The 18,141-nt window shown below is 39.4% G+C and overlaps 1 protein-coding gene across 8 annotated transcripts in view; it reads left to right on the plus strand.

Annotated features, from left to right (window-relative positions):
- LOC122548836 (vacuolar protein sorting-associated protein 13B-like) overlaps positions 1-18,141 on the plus strand; it is a 968,370-nt gene that overhangs the window by 355,403 nt on the left and 594,826 nt on the right. The window contains exon 20 of one of the 8 annotated variants that reach the window (XM_043687675.1): positions 8,930-9,514. The exons of the other annotated variants lie outside the window; for them this stretch is intronic. Within the exon in view, the coding sequence (XP_043543610.1) occupies positions 8,930-8,982 (53 nt within the window). The 3' untranslated portion in view covers positions 8,983-9,514. Of the gene's footprint in view, positions 1-8,929; positions 9,515-18,141 lie in introns of those variants that run through there. 8 annotated transcript variants of the gene reach the window in all.

Raw genomic sequence — 18,141 nt, forward strand, 5'->3', positions numbered from 1 at the left:
ACTTATTTCTGTGTAATTTAAGAGAATTCTTGATATTCCATTAAGCTTCGAAATATTTGCCAATGTCCCACAATCCTATTTTGTATTTGCTGCAAAGGTAGTCTGTTTACAGCTTAATGTTTACTTGAAAGTATAACATTTTAATGTGGCTGTCATTACAACAATTTTGCATTCATTGTTGTAAGTAATACCAGGAGCTGTTTAAGGAACAATGTTTTATGACTTTTAAATTCTAATCTTTTTTTATAAATCAGAAATTCTGTAAAGTGGCTACAGCTAATAAAAATGAATGCACAAGCTTTTATTCTAGTAAATGAGTTCCCCCCCAGAAATGGAAATTATCTACTTGCAAAGTGCTATTACATGGCAGGATTTGCTTTTAATCGCAAATTGAATTTGTTCTTACAGGTCAATCAAAAGAAATCTAAAGACCAACAAAGTTTATGGTGTTTATAGCTCATGCTCAAAACAGTACAAATTATGTGGCTTGCTGGTCCTGCTTTCGAAGTCACCAGCATCCCAACCAACATTGTTCATGACACTACCAATCTTTGTTCCGTATTCTTTTCCCAAATTATTTTTGCAGCATGGCCACTTCAAATTGCCTCAAAGAAGATTTTCAACATTACTTATCAGCTGTGCATAGATGCATTATGCAGCAACAAGGATACTTTGAATTGTTCTGTTCCTCATGAACATCATGTTTGTCACTTAAACCATTCAATAAGATCATGCTGATCTGTTCATGTTTTGATTTCCACCATCCCATCTACTTCTGGTGCTAATATTAAAAATGAGTGCATGAGTTGCAACAATTATTCATTCCTGTCTGGCTCAAAAAGAAAAGAGGAAAAGTAGCTCAACCATGGATAGTTTTAACACCAAAGAGACATCTACAATTGCCAGAAAAGAAAACAATCTGAGGATTGGGAGCATTTCAGAATTCAGCCAAAGAGGACAAGATATTTGATCAACAGGGAGAAAATAGAGTATTGGAGTAAAATTATAGGGAAAGTAGAATGTTTTATGGTCATTTTCTACAGATATGTAAAGAGAAAATGATTGATGAGGACAAGTGCAGGTCCCTTACAGTCAGTAGGCAGGGATATTATAATGAGGAACAAAGAAATGGCAGAAGAATTGAACACATATTTCAGTTCTGTCTTCATAAAAGAGGGCACAAATAACCTACCAGAAATGTTTGTGAACCAATGGTTTAGTGAGAGGGCAGAATTGAAGGAAATCTATATTTCCATGAAAATAGTACTGGGGATAATTAAAGGAAAAGAGGAAAAGTAGCTCAACCATGGATAGTTTTAGCACCAAAGAAGAGACATCTACAATTGCCAGAAAGAAAAAGCAGTCTGAGGAAGAGTCACTCGACCCAAAAAGTTAACTTTGATTTCTCTCCACGAATATTGCCAGACTGAGGTTTTCTCGCAATTTCTTTTTTGTTTTTGATTCACTGCCATTAACAGTTTTCTTTTGGTTTTTAATGGGGTTAAAGGCTGTCAAACCACCAGGGCCTGATAAGGTACAGCCAGAGTACTAAAGAGAGCGGCCCTGGAAATATTGGATGCACAAATGGTCATCCAAAATTTGGTGGACTCTGGAGCAGACTCCAATAATTCTACATTTTAGAGGGTAGAAAATGTAACCTCACTATTTAAAAAGGGAGGGAAAGAAAGATCTCAGAACTATAGGCCAGTTAGCCGAACATTAGTAGTGGGGCAAATGCTAGACTCCATTATAAAGGATAGGATAATAGAACATTTGGAAACTGGATTGGACAATGCCAGCATTATAAGGGGAAATAATGCTTAACAACTGCAATGAAGTTTTTTGAGGAATCAGCAAGAAGAATTGATGAGAGAGAACTAATGACTGTGATGTATTTGATGTATTAAGGCTACTAAAGTTGGTAGGTGGAGTTAAAGCAGACGGGGAAAGGTGGTAGTATATTGGCATGACCAAAAATTAGTTGACAGACAGGAAACTGAGAGTGGAAATAACTGCAGATAACATGAAAGTAGTGGAAAGGCAAGTTGTGAGAGGAATATAAACAGCTGATAGAAAGGCTTTGAGAGGTTAAGTGAATAAAATGTTGGTAAATGGAATATAATTTGGGAAAATGTCAAATTCACTTTGAAAGGGAGAAGAATATTATTTAAATAGGGAGAAACTGCAGAAGGCTTAAACATTAAAAAAAGACTTGGGGTACTTATGTCTAAAAAGCAAAGTTAACCCACTGGTGCAACAGATAATCAGGAAGGCTATTGGAATGTTGATCCTTATTTCAGGGGGTTGGAGCATAATAGTAGGGAAGTCTTATTGCATCTGTGCAAGGTGTTTGTGAGACCACATCTTAGAGTACTATGAACAGTTTGATTAGATTCCCTACGGTATGGAAACAGGCCCTTTGGCCCAACAAGTCTATACCGACCCTCCGAAGACTAACCCACCCAGACCCATTCCCCTACCCTATATTTATCCCTGACTAATGCAAACAACACGATTGGCAATTTAGCATAGCTGATTCACCTGATCTGCACATCTTTTGGATTGTGGGAGGAAATTGGAGCACTAGAGGAAACCCACGTAGACACTGGGAGAATGTGCAAATTCCACACAGACAGTCACCCGAGGCTGGAATCTAACCCCGGTCCCTGGTGCTGTGAGGCAGCAGTGCTAACCACTGAGCTACCGTGCTCCCCATGGTTTCCTTATTTAATGAGAGAGGTTGTTTCCTTGGGGCAGTTCAAAAAAGGTTCACCAGGGTGACCCTGGTATGGTGGGATTGTCTTGGGAGCACAGTTTGGCAGTTTACTCACTGCAGTTTAGAAGAATGAGAGGTGCTATTATTGAAACATATCGGATTTTTAAGGGGCTTGACAGGATAAATGCTGAGAGGATGTTTCCTCTCATGCGAGAATCTAGGACCAGAGGGCATAGTCCCAGAATAATTTAGACTGAGATGAGGAGGAATTCCTTCTCTCAGAAGGCTGAGTCTCTTTGGAACTCTCTGCCCCAGAGAGCTATGGGGACAATATATTGGTACTTGTATATGTTTTAGATTGAGATAAATATATTTTTGAACAATAGGGAATCAAAGGTTACATGATCCTATTGAATGATGAAGCAGGCTTGAGGGGCCAAATGTCCTATTTCTCCTATTTCTTATGGTTTTCCGAGGGTGTGCAGTGACTGGTGGGGTACCACAAGGAGCAGTACTTGGGGCCCCAACTATTCACAATGTGAACAAATTATTTGGATGAAGGAATCAAATGCAACATTTCCAAATTTGCTGACAACACAAAACTGGATGGGATTGAGTGTTTTGAGGAGGCTTCAGGGTAATTTAGACAAGCTATGTGTGTGGAAAAATATGTGACAGATGTAGCACAGCGTGGCTAACCGTGAAGTTATACATTTCGGTGTGGAAAGAAGGGTAGTATTTAAGTGGTGATATATTGGGAAGTGTGGCTATACAAAGGAATTTGGGTGTTCTTGTACACCAGTCAATGAAAGCAAACTGGAAAATGTTGCAAGCCGTTAGGAAAAGAAATGGTATATTGGCCTTCATTGGGGGGAGGATGTTTTCCCTGTCTGGGGAGTCAAGAACCAGTGGATGCAGTCTCAGGATATGGGCTAGACCATTGAGCACTGAGATGGGGGAGGATTTATTTTTTCTAAGAGTAGGGAACTATGGAATTCTCTGCCACAGAGGGCTGTGGAGGCTGAGTTACTGATATATTCAAGAAAAAAGAAAGTAGCTTTTGTTTGTCATTTATAATAATTATTTGAACGAGAATTTCAGTAACATGGTTAGTAAGGGTGCAAATGACGCCAAAATTGGTGGGATAGTCGACAGGGTAGAAAGTTATCTAAGATTACAAAGGGATCTTGGTTAGTGGGGCCAGTGGGCTGAGGAGTGGCAGATGGAGTTTAATTTGGATAAATACAAGGTAATGAATTTTGGTAAAGCATACAAGGGCAGGTCTTATATAGTTAATGGTCAGCCCCTGAGTAGTGTTGTCGAACACAGAGACTTCAGGATTTAGGTACATAGTTCTTTGAAAGTTGCATCACAGGTAGATTGGGTGGTTAGGATAGTGTTTAGCACGCTTGCCTTCATTGCTCAGAATATTGTGTATCGGATTTAGGAGCTCAGGTTGAAGCTGTAGAAGATGTTGATGAGGCCCCTTTTGGTGTATTGTGTACAGTTCTGGTCACTGCTTCAGGAAAGATATTAGAATCAGTTCTTGTGTAATGCGATTGTTGTGTTCCCTTGCGACCTTGCGTTATAGAAAATTGTGCAACAGAAATATGGGGGGAACCACCAAAAATATCAGTAAAAATCGAAATAGACGTAGTAGTTAGCCTAACACAAATGGCAGCACAGTATAAATAAATGTTGCAATTGTATATTTCAGTGAACTAATGCAATAAATTTAATACATTACCCTCAACAACTTGAAGGAAGTTGAAAGGGGTTTCTGAGTTTGCTGAGTTACAGTACTGTATTAAGACAGGGGCTGACAGCCATCATCAGCATTATCATTACTTTCAGGTACACTTCTGGATGCAGGGTTACGATGGAAAACAAATTCAGTACAGAAGTGAATGGCTGTGGTTCATTGTTGTCAGACTGTTTCCTGGGGGTTGGCTTAAAAAAGTTATCTAGTTTTTGCTGCTTTGCCATCTTTCTTATTTCATGAAGAAGCTGTTCATAGGGTCCCAGTTAAGACTTTATGCTCTGAACTGCTATCCTGCTGTATTCTACATTGTAGTCATTGTCTTTTAAGAGCTGCAACTGGTTATCAACTTCCTTTAGGATAGAAGACAAGAGAGAAATAGAAGTTTTCATGGTGCTGCATCCTGGACTTCCTCGTCTTCATCTCCAGCCTCAATTTCCCTCTCAGCAACAAATTGTTGTAGATCAACTGTGGAGAGGTCTTTACAATGGCTCTCGAGATCTCCTCGATATTCTCAGTCTCCACTTCTTCAAATCCAACTTGCTTTCTAACAGCGACACAATGTTCTTCGATTGTTGGAAGCTGCTCTGCCTTTAAAATTATTAAATAAATTTGGGAGAAGCCTTTGCTAAACTGTATGCAACTGGCCTGACTGACATCACCCCAGGCCTCCACAATGATGTCAACAGTATTCTTGATAGAGTCATAGAATTATAGAGGTGTCTCGGAGAAAGTGAGGACTGCAGATGCTGGAGATCAGAGCTGAAAAATGTGTTGCTGGAAAAGCGCAGCAGGTCAGGCAGCATCCAAGGAGCAGGAGAATCGACGTTTCGGGCATAAGCCCTTGTTCAGGAATGTCGATTCTCCTGCTAAATTCCTGAAGAAGGGCTTATGCCCGAAACGTCGATTCTCCTGCTCCTTGGATGCTGCCTGACCTGCTGTGCTTTTTCAGTAACACATCATAGAGATGTCTCCATGGAAACAGACTCTTCGGTCCAACTCATCTATGCCGAGCAGATGTTCTAACCTAATCTAGTCCCATTTGCCAACATGTGGCCCATATCCCTCTAGACCTTTCCTATTCATACACTCATCCAGTTGCCTTTTAAATGTTGGAATTGTACCAGTTTCCACCACTTCCTTTGGTAGCCCATTCCATGCACGCACTACCATCTGTATGAAAAAGTTGCCCCTTAGGTCTCTTTTAAATCTTTCCCCTCTCACCTTAAACCTATGCCCTCTAATTTTGGACACCCCAACCTTGGGAAAAGACCTCATCTATTTACCCTATCTATGCCCCTCATGATTTTATAAATCTCTATAAGGTCACCCCTCAGCCTCCAATGCTCCAGGAAAAACAGCTCTAGCCTATTCAGTCTTTTGCTGTAGCTCAAATCCTCCAACCCTGGCAACATCCTTGTAAATCTTTTCTAAAACCTTTCAAGTTTCACAACATCCTTCCGATAGGAAGGAGACCAGAATTGCATACAATATTCCAAAAGTGGCTGAACCAATGTCCTGTACAGTCGCAACATGATCTCCCAAATCCTGTACTCAATACTCAGACCAATAAAAGAAAGTATACCAAATGCCGCCTTCACTATCCTATCTACCTACGACTCTACTTTCAAGGAACTATAAACCTGCACTCCAAGGTCTCTTTGTTCAGCAACATTCCCCAGGACCTTACCATTAAGTGTATAAGTCCTGTACTGATTTGCTTTTTCCAAAGTGCAGCATCTTGCAGTTATCTGGTAAAACTCTTCCAAAATTGAAGAACACTGTCCTTATTATCTCCCTCAGTAGCTTCAATCAGCTTCCTGAATGTACGCCTTAAATAATAAGCTTTAAAAGCTACTATTGCACCTTGGTCCGTGGGTTAAATTAGAGAGGTTTGTTCAGAGGTAGAAATAGCATTTTGATGTTCTCAGAAAGCTCACCAATGGTGGGAGGATGGCTTGGTGCATTGTCCAGAATGAGGAGAATCTTGTAAGCCAAAGTTTTTTTCTCCTGAAATAATTTGTAAAACCATCCTTGACAACATCATCAGTAAAATCAGAAAACATTTGTCCCATCATTCCAACCTCTTTTGCTTGACCTGAAGTAAACACCTCGAGTGGACTTAATCTTCATGGTCCATGGGTTGGCAGAGTGATACACCACCAAATGCTTATGCTTAAAGTCTCCACTAGCATTGGCACCCAACAACACAGTCATACAATCATTTGTGATCTTAAAACCTGGAGCATGTGCTTCATTCTTAGAAATGTAGGTGCTGGATGGCATTCGCTTTTGATATAAACCTGTCTCGTTCAAACTGAAGATTTGACCTAAGGTGTAGCCTTCTTCCTTAATCAACTCTTTTCAACATGGGAGGAAATGACAGCGGACGGTCCTTATTTGGACTGGCAGCTTTTCCACATAACTTCACGTTATGAAAATATGTGGTTCTTAAATCCAGCGAATCAGCCACCACTAGTACTGAAGGCAGACACGCCTGCAGGATTTTCAGCTTTTTTTCCTTAAGTCCTCATAAATTGATGAGGCTTTCTGTTTTATGGTGAAAAAGGTGGTCCCAGATCACTTTATCGATTTTATCTTCTATCCACACATTTAGAAGCCACTCCATCTCCTCAAGTTCCTTTGTTTATGACTTCACAGATTTGCTAGTACTTCACAGAATTTCCAGAGTCTCATTTGTCTGATTAATTCCTCCGTGTCTGTTGCAAGACCCATGGGGTCCATTTTGATGATGGGGCAGAATTTGAGACCCCTGGTAAGAACTTCAATTTCTTCTGGTTGAAGGGTGTGGTCCAATAAGTTTACAGTCGACTTCTCCACTGTGATATTTTCCACTGTGGTGCCAGGGTCGGCTTGGCTACTGCTGGTGGTGATGCCAAGTTTCTTTAGTTTCTTGTTCTTGGTGTGCATGTACATGGTGTAGTTTTTGTCGCCTTACCTGTTTGGCAATGTCCTGTGACTGTATTGCTGTATCCTGAGTGCAGGCTGAGAGTATGGACTGTATCTTAATTTCAAGGTTGTGGCGCCTGCTGTAGAGTTAGTGCACGAGACGATTGAGGAGTTTGCAAGAGGTGTGGTGGCAAAGTCTCTCCGTGTAGTCTGTTGTAGGTTGATTTGAGTGGTTTTGTGATTGGTAATCCTTTTGGGATTGCTAGTACTCAGACTTGTTCCAGCAATGCAGCTTGCTTTAATTCCTTCTGCATTGTCTCCAATGGTGCGTAGTGTAGACTCCTTTATTTTGGTTGCATGAACAATATTATGTATTCTTTCGTTACGCTCAAAACACTTTATAACATTAGCTTCTGTTCAAGTGTTCTAGCCTTTCTTCTCTGGTCACCACCCACAATTTTTTCACGTGGACACTTCCTGTCGACATTCCTGTATGTTTTCCTTCCATATTCACAGAAAACACAGCAAGATTTACAAAACACAGGTGCGAAAAATATGGATTACAGCTCTCTACCTTTCAGGAAGAACTTCACGACAAACTGTGCGAGTTGAGTGATCATGTGATGTCAACGTGGAATCCAAGTCTCCATGCACCACGACACCTAGTGCCGGGGTTGGAACCGTGTAATAGCCAGTGAAAGTTCGCATTTTAAAAACATTATTCCCCAATTCACCAATCACATTACAGCCAAATCGCATTGATGAAATGCAGTTATAGCGGAACAACTTGTATTAAATTGGAGAGAATTCAGAAAACATTCACCAGGTTGTTGCAGGGATTGGAGGGTTTTAGTTATAAGGAAAGGCTGGGTAGCCTCAGACTTTTTTCCACCGGCATATAAGAGGCTGATATAGAGGTTTATAAAATCATAAGAGGCATAGAAAATGGAAGGTCTTTTCCCTCAGATAAGGAAGTTTAAAACTAGAGGGCATGTTTTTCAGGTGAGAGGAGAAAGATTTAAAAGAAATTTGGGGAGCAATATTTTTTACACACAGGGTTGATTCATGTGTGGAATGAACTACCAGAGATAGATGCAGGTACATTTACAACATTTTAAAGACATGAGGACAGATACATGAGGAAACGTTTAGTGGGATGTGAGCCGAACACAGATATATGGGATTAGTGTAGTTTGGGAAACTTGGTCAGTATGAACAGGTTGGACTGCAGGGTCTGTTTCCGTGATGTAGAGTATCGGTCATAATAATTTTGAATGACTGAGCAGGCTTGAACCCCTGAATAGCCTACTTCTCCTAGTTTCTGTGTAACCCTTGATTCTTCTGCCTCAGAAGAATCTCTCTATCTCTTAACATGTCTTAAAAATACTCTATGGTCTCAACCATATTACCTTCAGTGTCAGAGTTCCAAAGAGAAAAAAAAATCTCCTCACCTCTGTCCCAAAGGAGCAGCCCCTACGTTTTAAATAGTTCACTTAATGTTGTAGGTGTTTCTGGCTGGACCAGCATTCATTTTCTATTCTTAGGTGCCCAGAAGCTGGTAATACACTGTCTTCTAGAACTGCTGAAGTCGATGTGAAATAGGCCGACCCAAGATGATATTGGGAGAGAATTCCAGGATTTTCACCCAACAACAGCGAAGGGACATAATCCTGAGGATCTCCTGAAGCTGAGGTGACTGACCTTTAATGATCTTCAGATGTGCCAGATATGATACCAACCAGCTACACCTGGTCAAATGCAGCTGTAATGTCAAAAGAGATCTCTCTCACTTCCCCTAATTTTAAAACAGTGCCCCAAGTCCTGGACTGAACTCCAAGAGGAAACATTCTTTCCACATTCACCTTGACAAAACCATTCAGGGACTTAAATACTTGAATCAGGTTAACTCTCACTTTTTTCTAAACTCCTGTGCCAAGAAGCCCATCTTATCCAATCTAAGCCCTCGAGGGAACATTTACTTCAGGTATCTATCTGGCAAATCTTTTCTGAACCATCTTCAATATATTAGCATCCTTTCAAAAAAAACAGGACATAAAAACTGCACAGAATATTTGAGATGTTGTTTCACCACTGCCCTGTGTAATTGAAGCATAACCTTTTTACATTAAGTTCTCTCATAGTACAGAATACCTCAAATTTTAATGTTGATCTCACTTTTTGTGCACCATTTATGCATGAGTAACATTACATTCTTCTTTGTTCAGTTACCTTAATGCATATAGTAGGATATAATCTGTCTGTACTGCATGCAAAACAAAACTTGGTACATGTGGCAATAATAAATCAAATCCAATCAAAAAAGCCTGCCATTAATCTTACTGATTATATGTTGTAGATGCAAACTGACTTTCGTGACTCATGCACCAGGACCACCAAGTCATGGTGGGAGCTTTTGGTGTGTTTTGTTGGTCACACCATAGTCTGCAGAGATTTGTGGGGAAGCATAATGTGCTACAAGCAAAGACAAAGAAAATATTGTTAATGGCTGTTTTGGTACAGGGAGAAGAGTGAGAGGATGACTGGAAATCAAATCGGACAGATTCAGGTAGAATTCAGTTTGTGAGATAGCTGTAAGATCAACGAGTCCCAGTCTGTTTTGTTGATTTATTCAAGTGATGTGGACGTTGATGGCTAAGCCAGCATTTACTCCCTAATTGCCAAAGGGCAATTAAGAGTCAGTTGTATTGCTGTGGGTCTCGAATCACGTAGGCTAGGTCAGGTAAGGGTGGCAGATTTCCTTCCCTAAAAGATTTTATTGAATTAGAGATTTTTATAACGTGGTTAAATGTTGCTAATTAGGCTAGCTTTTTAATTCCAGATTTTTATTGAATTCACATTTCACCATCTGCCATTGTGGGTTTTAAGCTTATGTCTTGGGCCCCTCACCTCAGGAGGGACATACTGGCACTGGAGCGTGTCCAGAGGAGATTCACACAGATGATCCCTGGAATGGTACGTCTAACATACGAGGAACGGCTGAGGATCCTGGGATTGTACTCATTGGAGTTTAGAAGGTTAAGGGGAGATCTAATAGAAACTTACAAGATAATACATGGCTTGGAGAGGGTGGACGCTAAGAAATTGCTTCCATTAGGCGAGGAGACTAGGACCCGTGCGCACAGCCTTAGAATTAGAGGGGGTCAATTCAGAACAGAAATGCGGACACATTTCTTCAGCCAGAGAATGGTGGGCCTGTGGAATTCATTGCCGCGGAGTGCAGTGGAGGCCGGGATGCTAAATGTCTTCGAGGCAGAGATTGATAAATTCTTGATGTCACAAGGAATTAAGGGCTACGGGGAGAATGCGGGTAAGTGGAGTTGAAATGCCCATCAGCCATGATTAAATGGCGGAGTGGACTCGATGGGCCGAATGGCCTTATTTCCACTCCTATGTTTTATGGTCTTCCTAAATCACTAGACTAGATTACTTGCCCAGTGACGTTACCACCACTACCTCTCAAAAGAGAACTTAGAACATAGAACATTACAGTGCATTACAGGCCCTTTGGCCCTTGATGTTGCACCAACCTGTGTAACCAATCTGAAGCCTATCTATCCTACACTATTCCATTATCATCCATATGTTTATCCAATGACCATTTAAATGCCCTTAAAGTTGGCTAGTCTTCTACTGTTGCAGGCAGTGCATTCCACGCCCCTACTACTCTCTGAGTAAAGGAACTACCTCTGACATCTGTCTTATATCTACCACCCCTCAATTTAAAGCTATGCCTCCTCATGCTAGCCATCATTATCTGAGGAATAAAGCTCTCACTGTCCACCCTATCTAACCCTCTGAATATCTTACATGTCTCAATTAAGACAAAACAGCCTCAAGTCCCTCAGCCTTTCATCATAAGGCCTTCCCTCCATATCAGGCAACATCCTAGTAAATCTCCTCTGAACCCTTTCCAAAGCTTCCATATCCTTCCTAAAATGCGGTGACCAGAACTGTACACAATACTCCAAGTGCAGCCGCACCAGAGTTTTATACAGCTGCAGCATGACGTCATGTCTCCGAAACTCAATCTCTCTACTAATAAAAGCTAACACACCATAAGCTTTCTTAACAACCCTATCAATTTGGTTGGCAACTTTTAGGGATCGATGTACATGGACGCTGAGATCTCCCTGCTCATCTACACTACCAAGAATCTTACCATTAGCCCTGTACTCTTTATTCCTGTTGCTCCTTCTAAAATGAATCACCTCACACTTTTCCACATTAAAGTCCATTTGCCATCTCTCAGCCCAGCTCTGCAGCTTACCTGTGTCCTTCTGTAAACTGCAACTGCACTATCCACAATTCCACCATCCTAGTGCCTTCCGCAAATTTACTAACTCATCCTTCTACACCCTCGTGTAGGTCATTTATATAAAAAAAAGACAAACAGCAATGGCCCCAAAACAGATCCTTGTGGTACAGCGCTAGTAACTGAACTCCAGGATGAACATTTCCCATCAACCACCACTCTCTGTACTTTATGAATTATTAGCTCATGCAGGTTTAAAATGTATAACATTCCTCCAAAAAAAGTATGATTGTTAATTATGTTTTAGGGGCCTCTATGGATTACCAAAATATTTATAATTTGAGGCATGAAAACCACTTGAAGGGTTTTCATGCATTCATAATGTGGGTACCACCTTTCTTGAATTGGGACTATCAAGTCCTGGTGCAATAATATCAGTGTAAATCTAGCTAAAAGAAACTTGTAAGTAACCAAAGGTTAATGTGTGAAAATGTTGAGTATTTAAATTTTGTTTGAAGAGTTTGGGGAAATATGGAATAGTTGGACTATGGTAGATCTTCTGTTTTTGATAGGTTGCTCATTAAGATATAAAACAGCTTGTTTTGGTTAACTTCGAGTTGAATTAATAGTTTATCGCAGAGGAACAACAACTTGGATGCAGATTTAGAAATCTGGAATGCAGCAGATTGAAAAAGCACAGACTTTGGTTTGTGAACAGCTGGAAGACTTTGAACTTTTGTATCAGCTACTGGCACTGGCTGAATTTGGAACGAGGAGATGGGATTAAATCTAATTACTGCCTAAAATCATCAATTGCTGCAGCTGCTCCCTCCTAACTTATCTGTCCACTTATTTTCAGGATTATTTGGAAGAGGTGGCCTTTAATATAGGAAATGGACAGTAAATTGGAATGTTTCTCTCAATGACTGATAATGGGTGGTCAACTTATGTATTATTATGTGTGCACCCAGTAATGGTGTTAATTGCTCTTTCGTGACATGCTTGAGAAGTTGTTACTGCTATTTCAAACTAACGTTGCAACATTGGCTAAAGTTTTTGGCATTGTTACATGGTGTTCCTGTTTTTAGAAGCATTCTATGAAATCCATTAACTGAAGGAGTCCTTTCCTTTTTGAAACTCAGGGATAATAACTTATCTTATACTCAATCAGTTTTTAAAAATAAAATCTTATCCAGTGGTTGGTTTAAATAAATTTTGAAATCAGTTTGCTGAAAGTACAATCTCTGCCTTCCTATGTTTGTTGCATTGGTCTGTGTGATATACTCTGAGCTTGATTTCAGGTTGAATATTGTTGTCTTTGTTAGTTGAAAAGAAATGATTAGTATTTTTGTTACTGTTATTCAGTCTTCCATGCAAGCAGCTAAGAGCAAATGCAATGGCTAAAGAAAGGTTGTAATGATTGGGCCAAATTACACCAATACCATTTGATTTCCATTTCAGAACCACTTACCGATCCTTATTCCATATCCTCTTTTAATATATATTTTTTTAGATTAGATTAGATATTAGATTACTTACAGTGTGGAAACAGGCCCTTCAGCCCAACAAGTCCACACCGACCCGGCGAAGCGAACCCACCCAGACCCATTCCCCTACACTTACCCCTTCACCTAACACTACAGGCAATTTAGCATGGTCAATTCACCTAAACTGCACATTTTTGGACTGTGGGAGGAAACCGGAGCACCCGGAAGAAACCCACGCAGACACGGGGAGAATGTGCAAACTCCACACAGTCAGTTGCGTGAGGTGGGAATTGAACCCAGGTCTCTGGCGCTGTGAGGCAATCGTGCTAACCACCGTGCTGCCCACCAATATTTATTCTGTAAAGTTGATTCACAAAATGCGCATCATTTTAGTGGGAAAAATAGGAGATTTAGAGATTCTTTTATCCTGCAGCTGAAGAATTGTAAAACTGGGATGCTAGAACATCACAACTGATTGGAGGCTGTGCAGCAACTTTCCGGGGCATTTTTCACATGCAAAAAGTAAAAGTGCTACTTCTGGGTCGAATGGAGATGATGATAGCTCTCCTGTGAGGTTCACCTGGAGTTAGCACTTCTGTCAATGAATGGGACTCTTTCTCTGCCTGCAGTTTGTGTTTTCTAGCTGTCCTCCAGTAACTGAACGAGAATGGTGTGATCAGTATGCTTATTGGGAAAAATGTTAGTTGTTAAAAAACCTACATTGAAAGAGAGATTTCCTGTGACAAGTTTAATTCACATCTACTGAATGATATAGGAAATTCATGCTGTGTAATGCGTTTCAGCAGTAATGTAAACAGTGAGGTCCTGTTTTGCTAAAAATAAAAGCAAAATGCTGCAGATACTGGAAATCTGAAATGATCGCAGAAACTGTTGAAGAAACCCAGCAGGTCTGGCAGCATCTGAGAAGAGAAAAACTGAATCAGTGCTTTGAGTCTGGTATGAACATGAATCATACTGGACTTGAAATGTTAACTCTGTTTTTCTCTCTCCACAGATGCTTTCAGACCTACTGGATTTTTCCAGCACTTCGTTTTTTATTGCGGTTTTTGCTAAACTGATCCACATGGTGCATCTTGAACAGCACCTCTTGCGTTTGCACATTTAATCTGGCATCTGTCCTTTGTCTGTAATATTTACACATAAATAATTGCAATTCCTTTATTAGCCTTAGCTTGCCAATAGTATTTAACTTTATTATGACCTAGTATGTATTTTTTTAATTAGTATTCATTCAGGAAGGAATGCTGCACATCAGACTTGGAGAATTCTTGTCTTTCTTTGAGTTGGATATATAATGTCCCAAGTGAATCCTCATGTAACAAATTCTGTGGAATACCATTGTGACTAGGAAGATAGAGACGGAACTAACAGTATGGAAATAATTATTTGAAACACTTTAGATAGCAAAAATTCCATTAGTTTTGGTGTATTTGCCTTCTGTGAAATAGCTTTTGTTCTAATTTTCATTCAATATCAATGTGTCAATTAATCAGGGAAGCTGTAATTTGTTTGAGTATCTTTCAACCCACAGATGGAACTACCAGTTGAAGCATTCCCATTATACGTTTTTTTTTCTGAAGTTGACACCTGAAGAGAGAGTATTTTTCTTGGCTGGTGTACTAACTTGTTCGGCTGTAGATGACTAACAAGCAAGAGTTTAAATCCCTAGTTAGAAAACAGCATATTTGAAAGCTATTCATAAGCAATTAGAACATTTCATCCAAAGCCAGGTGGTTTTTGACATGCTTTTTGAAGACCTTCCCATATTTTTGTTCAGAACAACATTTAAGATTTATTTTGTTTACAGGATGTATGCTTTATTGTCTAGGCTGGCATTTATTGCCATCTCTAGTTGCCCTGGTGAAGTGGTTGTGAGTTGCTTCCTTGAAACACTTCAGTCATTGGGTGTAGGGACACCCGTAGTGCTGTTAATGAGGGAGTGCCAGGACGTTTTAATCCAGTGATGAATAGTCTTCATTGACTGGGCAAAACAATATAGAAACTATTTCCTTCTCTTGAACTTATTTTATTGAGTGCAAGTTTAACTTACATTTGTGGGAAATCCAAGGGATGGAGTAGAACCCTAGTTAAATAAAGCAGAAAATATTCCACTCCAAACAATTCAATGAACAGAAAAACAGAAATAAAAACAGAAGGGAGGAGAATGAACAGTGAGCACCAAGTTTGGATCCAGCCAGTTTCCTGCTGGAAAGTTTGGACTAAAATTGCCCACATTATGGGTGCTGCGTATGGCACCAATCTTGTCAGCCTTCTTGACAGATTCTTGTAAAAACAGTTAGTGTCAGTGACACTGAGCATATTGCTCCACTGAAACCCTGATTACACTTTAGTTTTATAAGGGAGTGCTGGTCTTTGACACAGAATCAAAACTGTATAGCTGTGGCTGACACAGGCTTGTCAGGAGGTGCACAGTGGTCTGGGAATGGTTGTTTTTACTTCTAGACACTCATCAAGTCCTCTGTCTCTTCCTACCAAAGTCTTTTAAGCTTAATGTCTTATCAGTATGAAGAGTAATGACTGTAACCTGATTTATTGTGTTAAAACATTGTGGAATTCAGCAATATGTTATTTTCCAGTGTATCATACCTGTAGCATTTGCAACTTTGATCTGGAAGTTACTACACTTCAATTGTTTGCAGCAAATAACATTAAGTTAAAGTTCTGTCAAATAATCCTGGACAACTCATGGTTAACTTGCAATAACAAGCACAAATCCAAATTGGATGTAATGCATTGATTCAGGTAATGTATTGATCAATATTTTGAGTATTTTCATGTACTCATCTTGGAACGTTTCTTCTACTTTCTTACCAGTTGACACAAATTCACATAATAACACATTCACTTATGTTGGTCAGTTAATGTTAGGACTGGATAATGGAATTACAAGAGACTGTTAGTTGACAGCCTGAATTTCTTTTTTTGCCAAAACAGATGTGGAAATTTAAATATTCACTGTGTTCCAAGTGTCTTGTTGCTGTAAAATTTTATCTACAGGTGGAAAAAATATGTTCTCATTCACCCTTTATGTGCTGAATATCTAATTTTATTTTTCCAAAACTTCATAGAATTGAATGGCTCTCTTGACTGCAATAAAGCAGGATAAGGATAAATAACAACTTTCTAACTCTTTAGGGAAACCATATTTGTTCCTTTATTGCCCATCTTTGCAAGATTTTATTTTTCCCATATTTAAATTTTTCCTTTGTTGGACTGTGGAACACGAAATCTATCTACTACCGTTCCAGCTGGTAGCTGAATTGGCAATTGCCAGTCAGTTATTCTGTCCTTTGAGGATTGCACATGTTCTGAAATGAGAATATTTGTAGTGTTTTGACAAACAGTCAGCAATTAACTGGTACCAAATCATTGAGGTGACATTGATGGAATGGAACCTGGTACTGAGCGAACGTGAATAGTTTCTTCTTAAATAGGAGAAATCCTCAAACTGCAGGTTATTCTTGGACATTTGTGCATAGTGTGTAAAACTGCTGTAACACAGGGCTGGATTGTTTTGCCTGTTCTACTTGACAACCAACGAAGTATGCAAAAGGGAGAAATTTATAAAGGAGAGAAAAACTACTTTACAAGAACAGGGCAAAGTAATACTGTCAACAAAGATATCTGCTTTGATTCTAAATATTTTTCAAATTTTACTTGAACTCATAATATTAGAATTCCCAGTGATTTTTGCAGATGTTTTTTACTGAAAATCAATCGCAAAGAAAAATGAACAGACATTCAGCCCTCAAATGATTAAAGCTAATGGTCTTAAACAGTTTCCTCACTGTTTATGCCCTTTTCCTCAGCACTTACCCAGTAAGATTTCATCAGCCCTTTGAGCACCAAATTCCTTCAGACTTACAGTATTGAAACATATGTTCAATCACTTAACATATATTTGGGTAATATTCAGTTAAATTACAGTCCCTTAGACAATGGAGTAAGAAAGCACAACATAACAGATGATATAGCTTATTATTTGATTTGGTTTAAATATGACAAATGATTTAATGATATCAAGAGACCCTATTGCCCATTTAGGAATTCAACTATTATTCCATTGTACTTAGGAACATTTCTTGCTGTTCCACCTAATCTTATTTCCAAAATCTTTTTATGTATGGAAGTATTTTGAAACCTTTACACCTTCCCATGTCTTCACCCTCTTTCATAACTCAACACAAAATAACCTGCGTAATCCTTAAATGCTTTCAGTACTTTGTATCCTATTAGCATGATGTCTGATTGTTATCAGTGAGAAAGACAAAATAGTGTTCCTGCAGGTGGAGATGTCTCACTTCTGTAAGGTTACTGCATCAAATTGAATGGGAAGTTAGGTCCACATGTGCAGTTGCTTTGAACAAGTCACGTCTGGGCTTTTAACCTTGGACTGCATGAAATAAGAATTTAAAGTGGTTGCCTTTGTATTTAGAAGGAACAGTGAAATCAAAGTGTTCCTGTTTCATCCTTGGACTTGTTTGGAAACAAAGCACAATTTCCTTTTCCTTATGGAAGCCAGGCAGCAGAATGAGAGAGGCCCTGCTTATTCTGAAATTTCTCAAGTCTAGCCTGTTACTGACATCATTCCAAGTATTATGCGAGTGAAAGCACACACTTTTGCATACCAGTCATGAACCTTAAAAGGATTTTCTTTTGCTTATAAATGAAACGTGAAATTCCAGGGCAGCAGTTAAACTGCCTCCATCTAAATGTTTGGATTATTTGAAGGCATAAAATCAAGATGTCTACTGCAATAGAATTGTCCAAATTGTCATTTTGATTTGATTTAATTTAATTTCTTATGGTCACATGTACTGAGATACATTGAAAAGTATTGTAATGCGTGCTAACCAGACAGTCATACCTTACATAAATACATCAGGGTAATTGAAAGAATGCAGAATATAGTGTTATAGCTACAGAGAAAGATCACCTCTAATATATGAGAGGC

The sequence above is a fragment of the Chiloscyllium plagiosum genome, chromosome 4, assembly GCF_004010195.1.
Source record: "Chiloscyllium plagiosum isolate BGI_BamShark_2017 chromosome 4, ASM401019v2, whole genome shotgun sequence".
NCBI classification, from domain to species: domain Eukaryota; kingdom Metazoa; phylum Chordata; class Chondrichthyes; order Orectolobiformes; family Hemiscylliidae; genus Chiloscyllium; species Chiloscyllium plagiosum.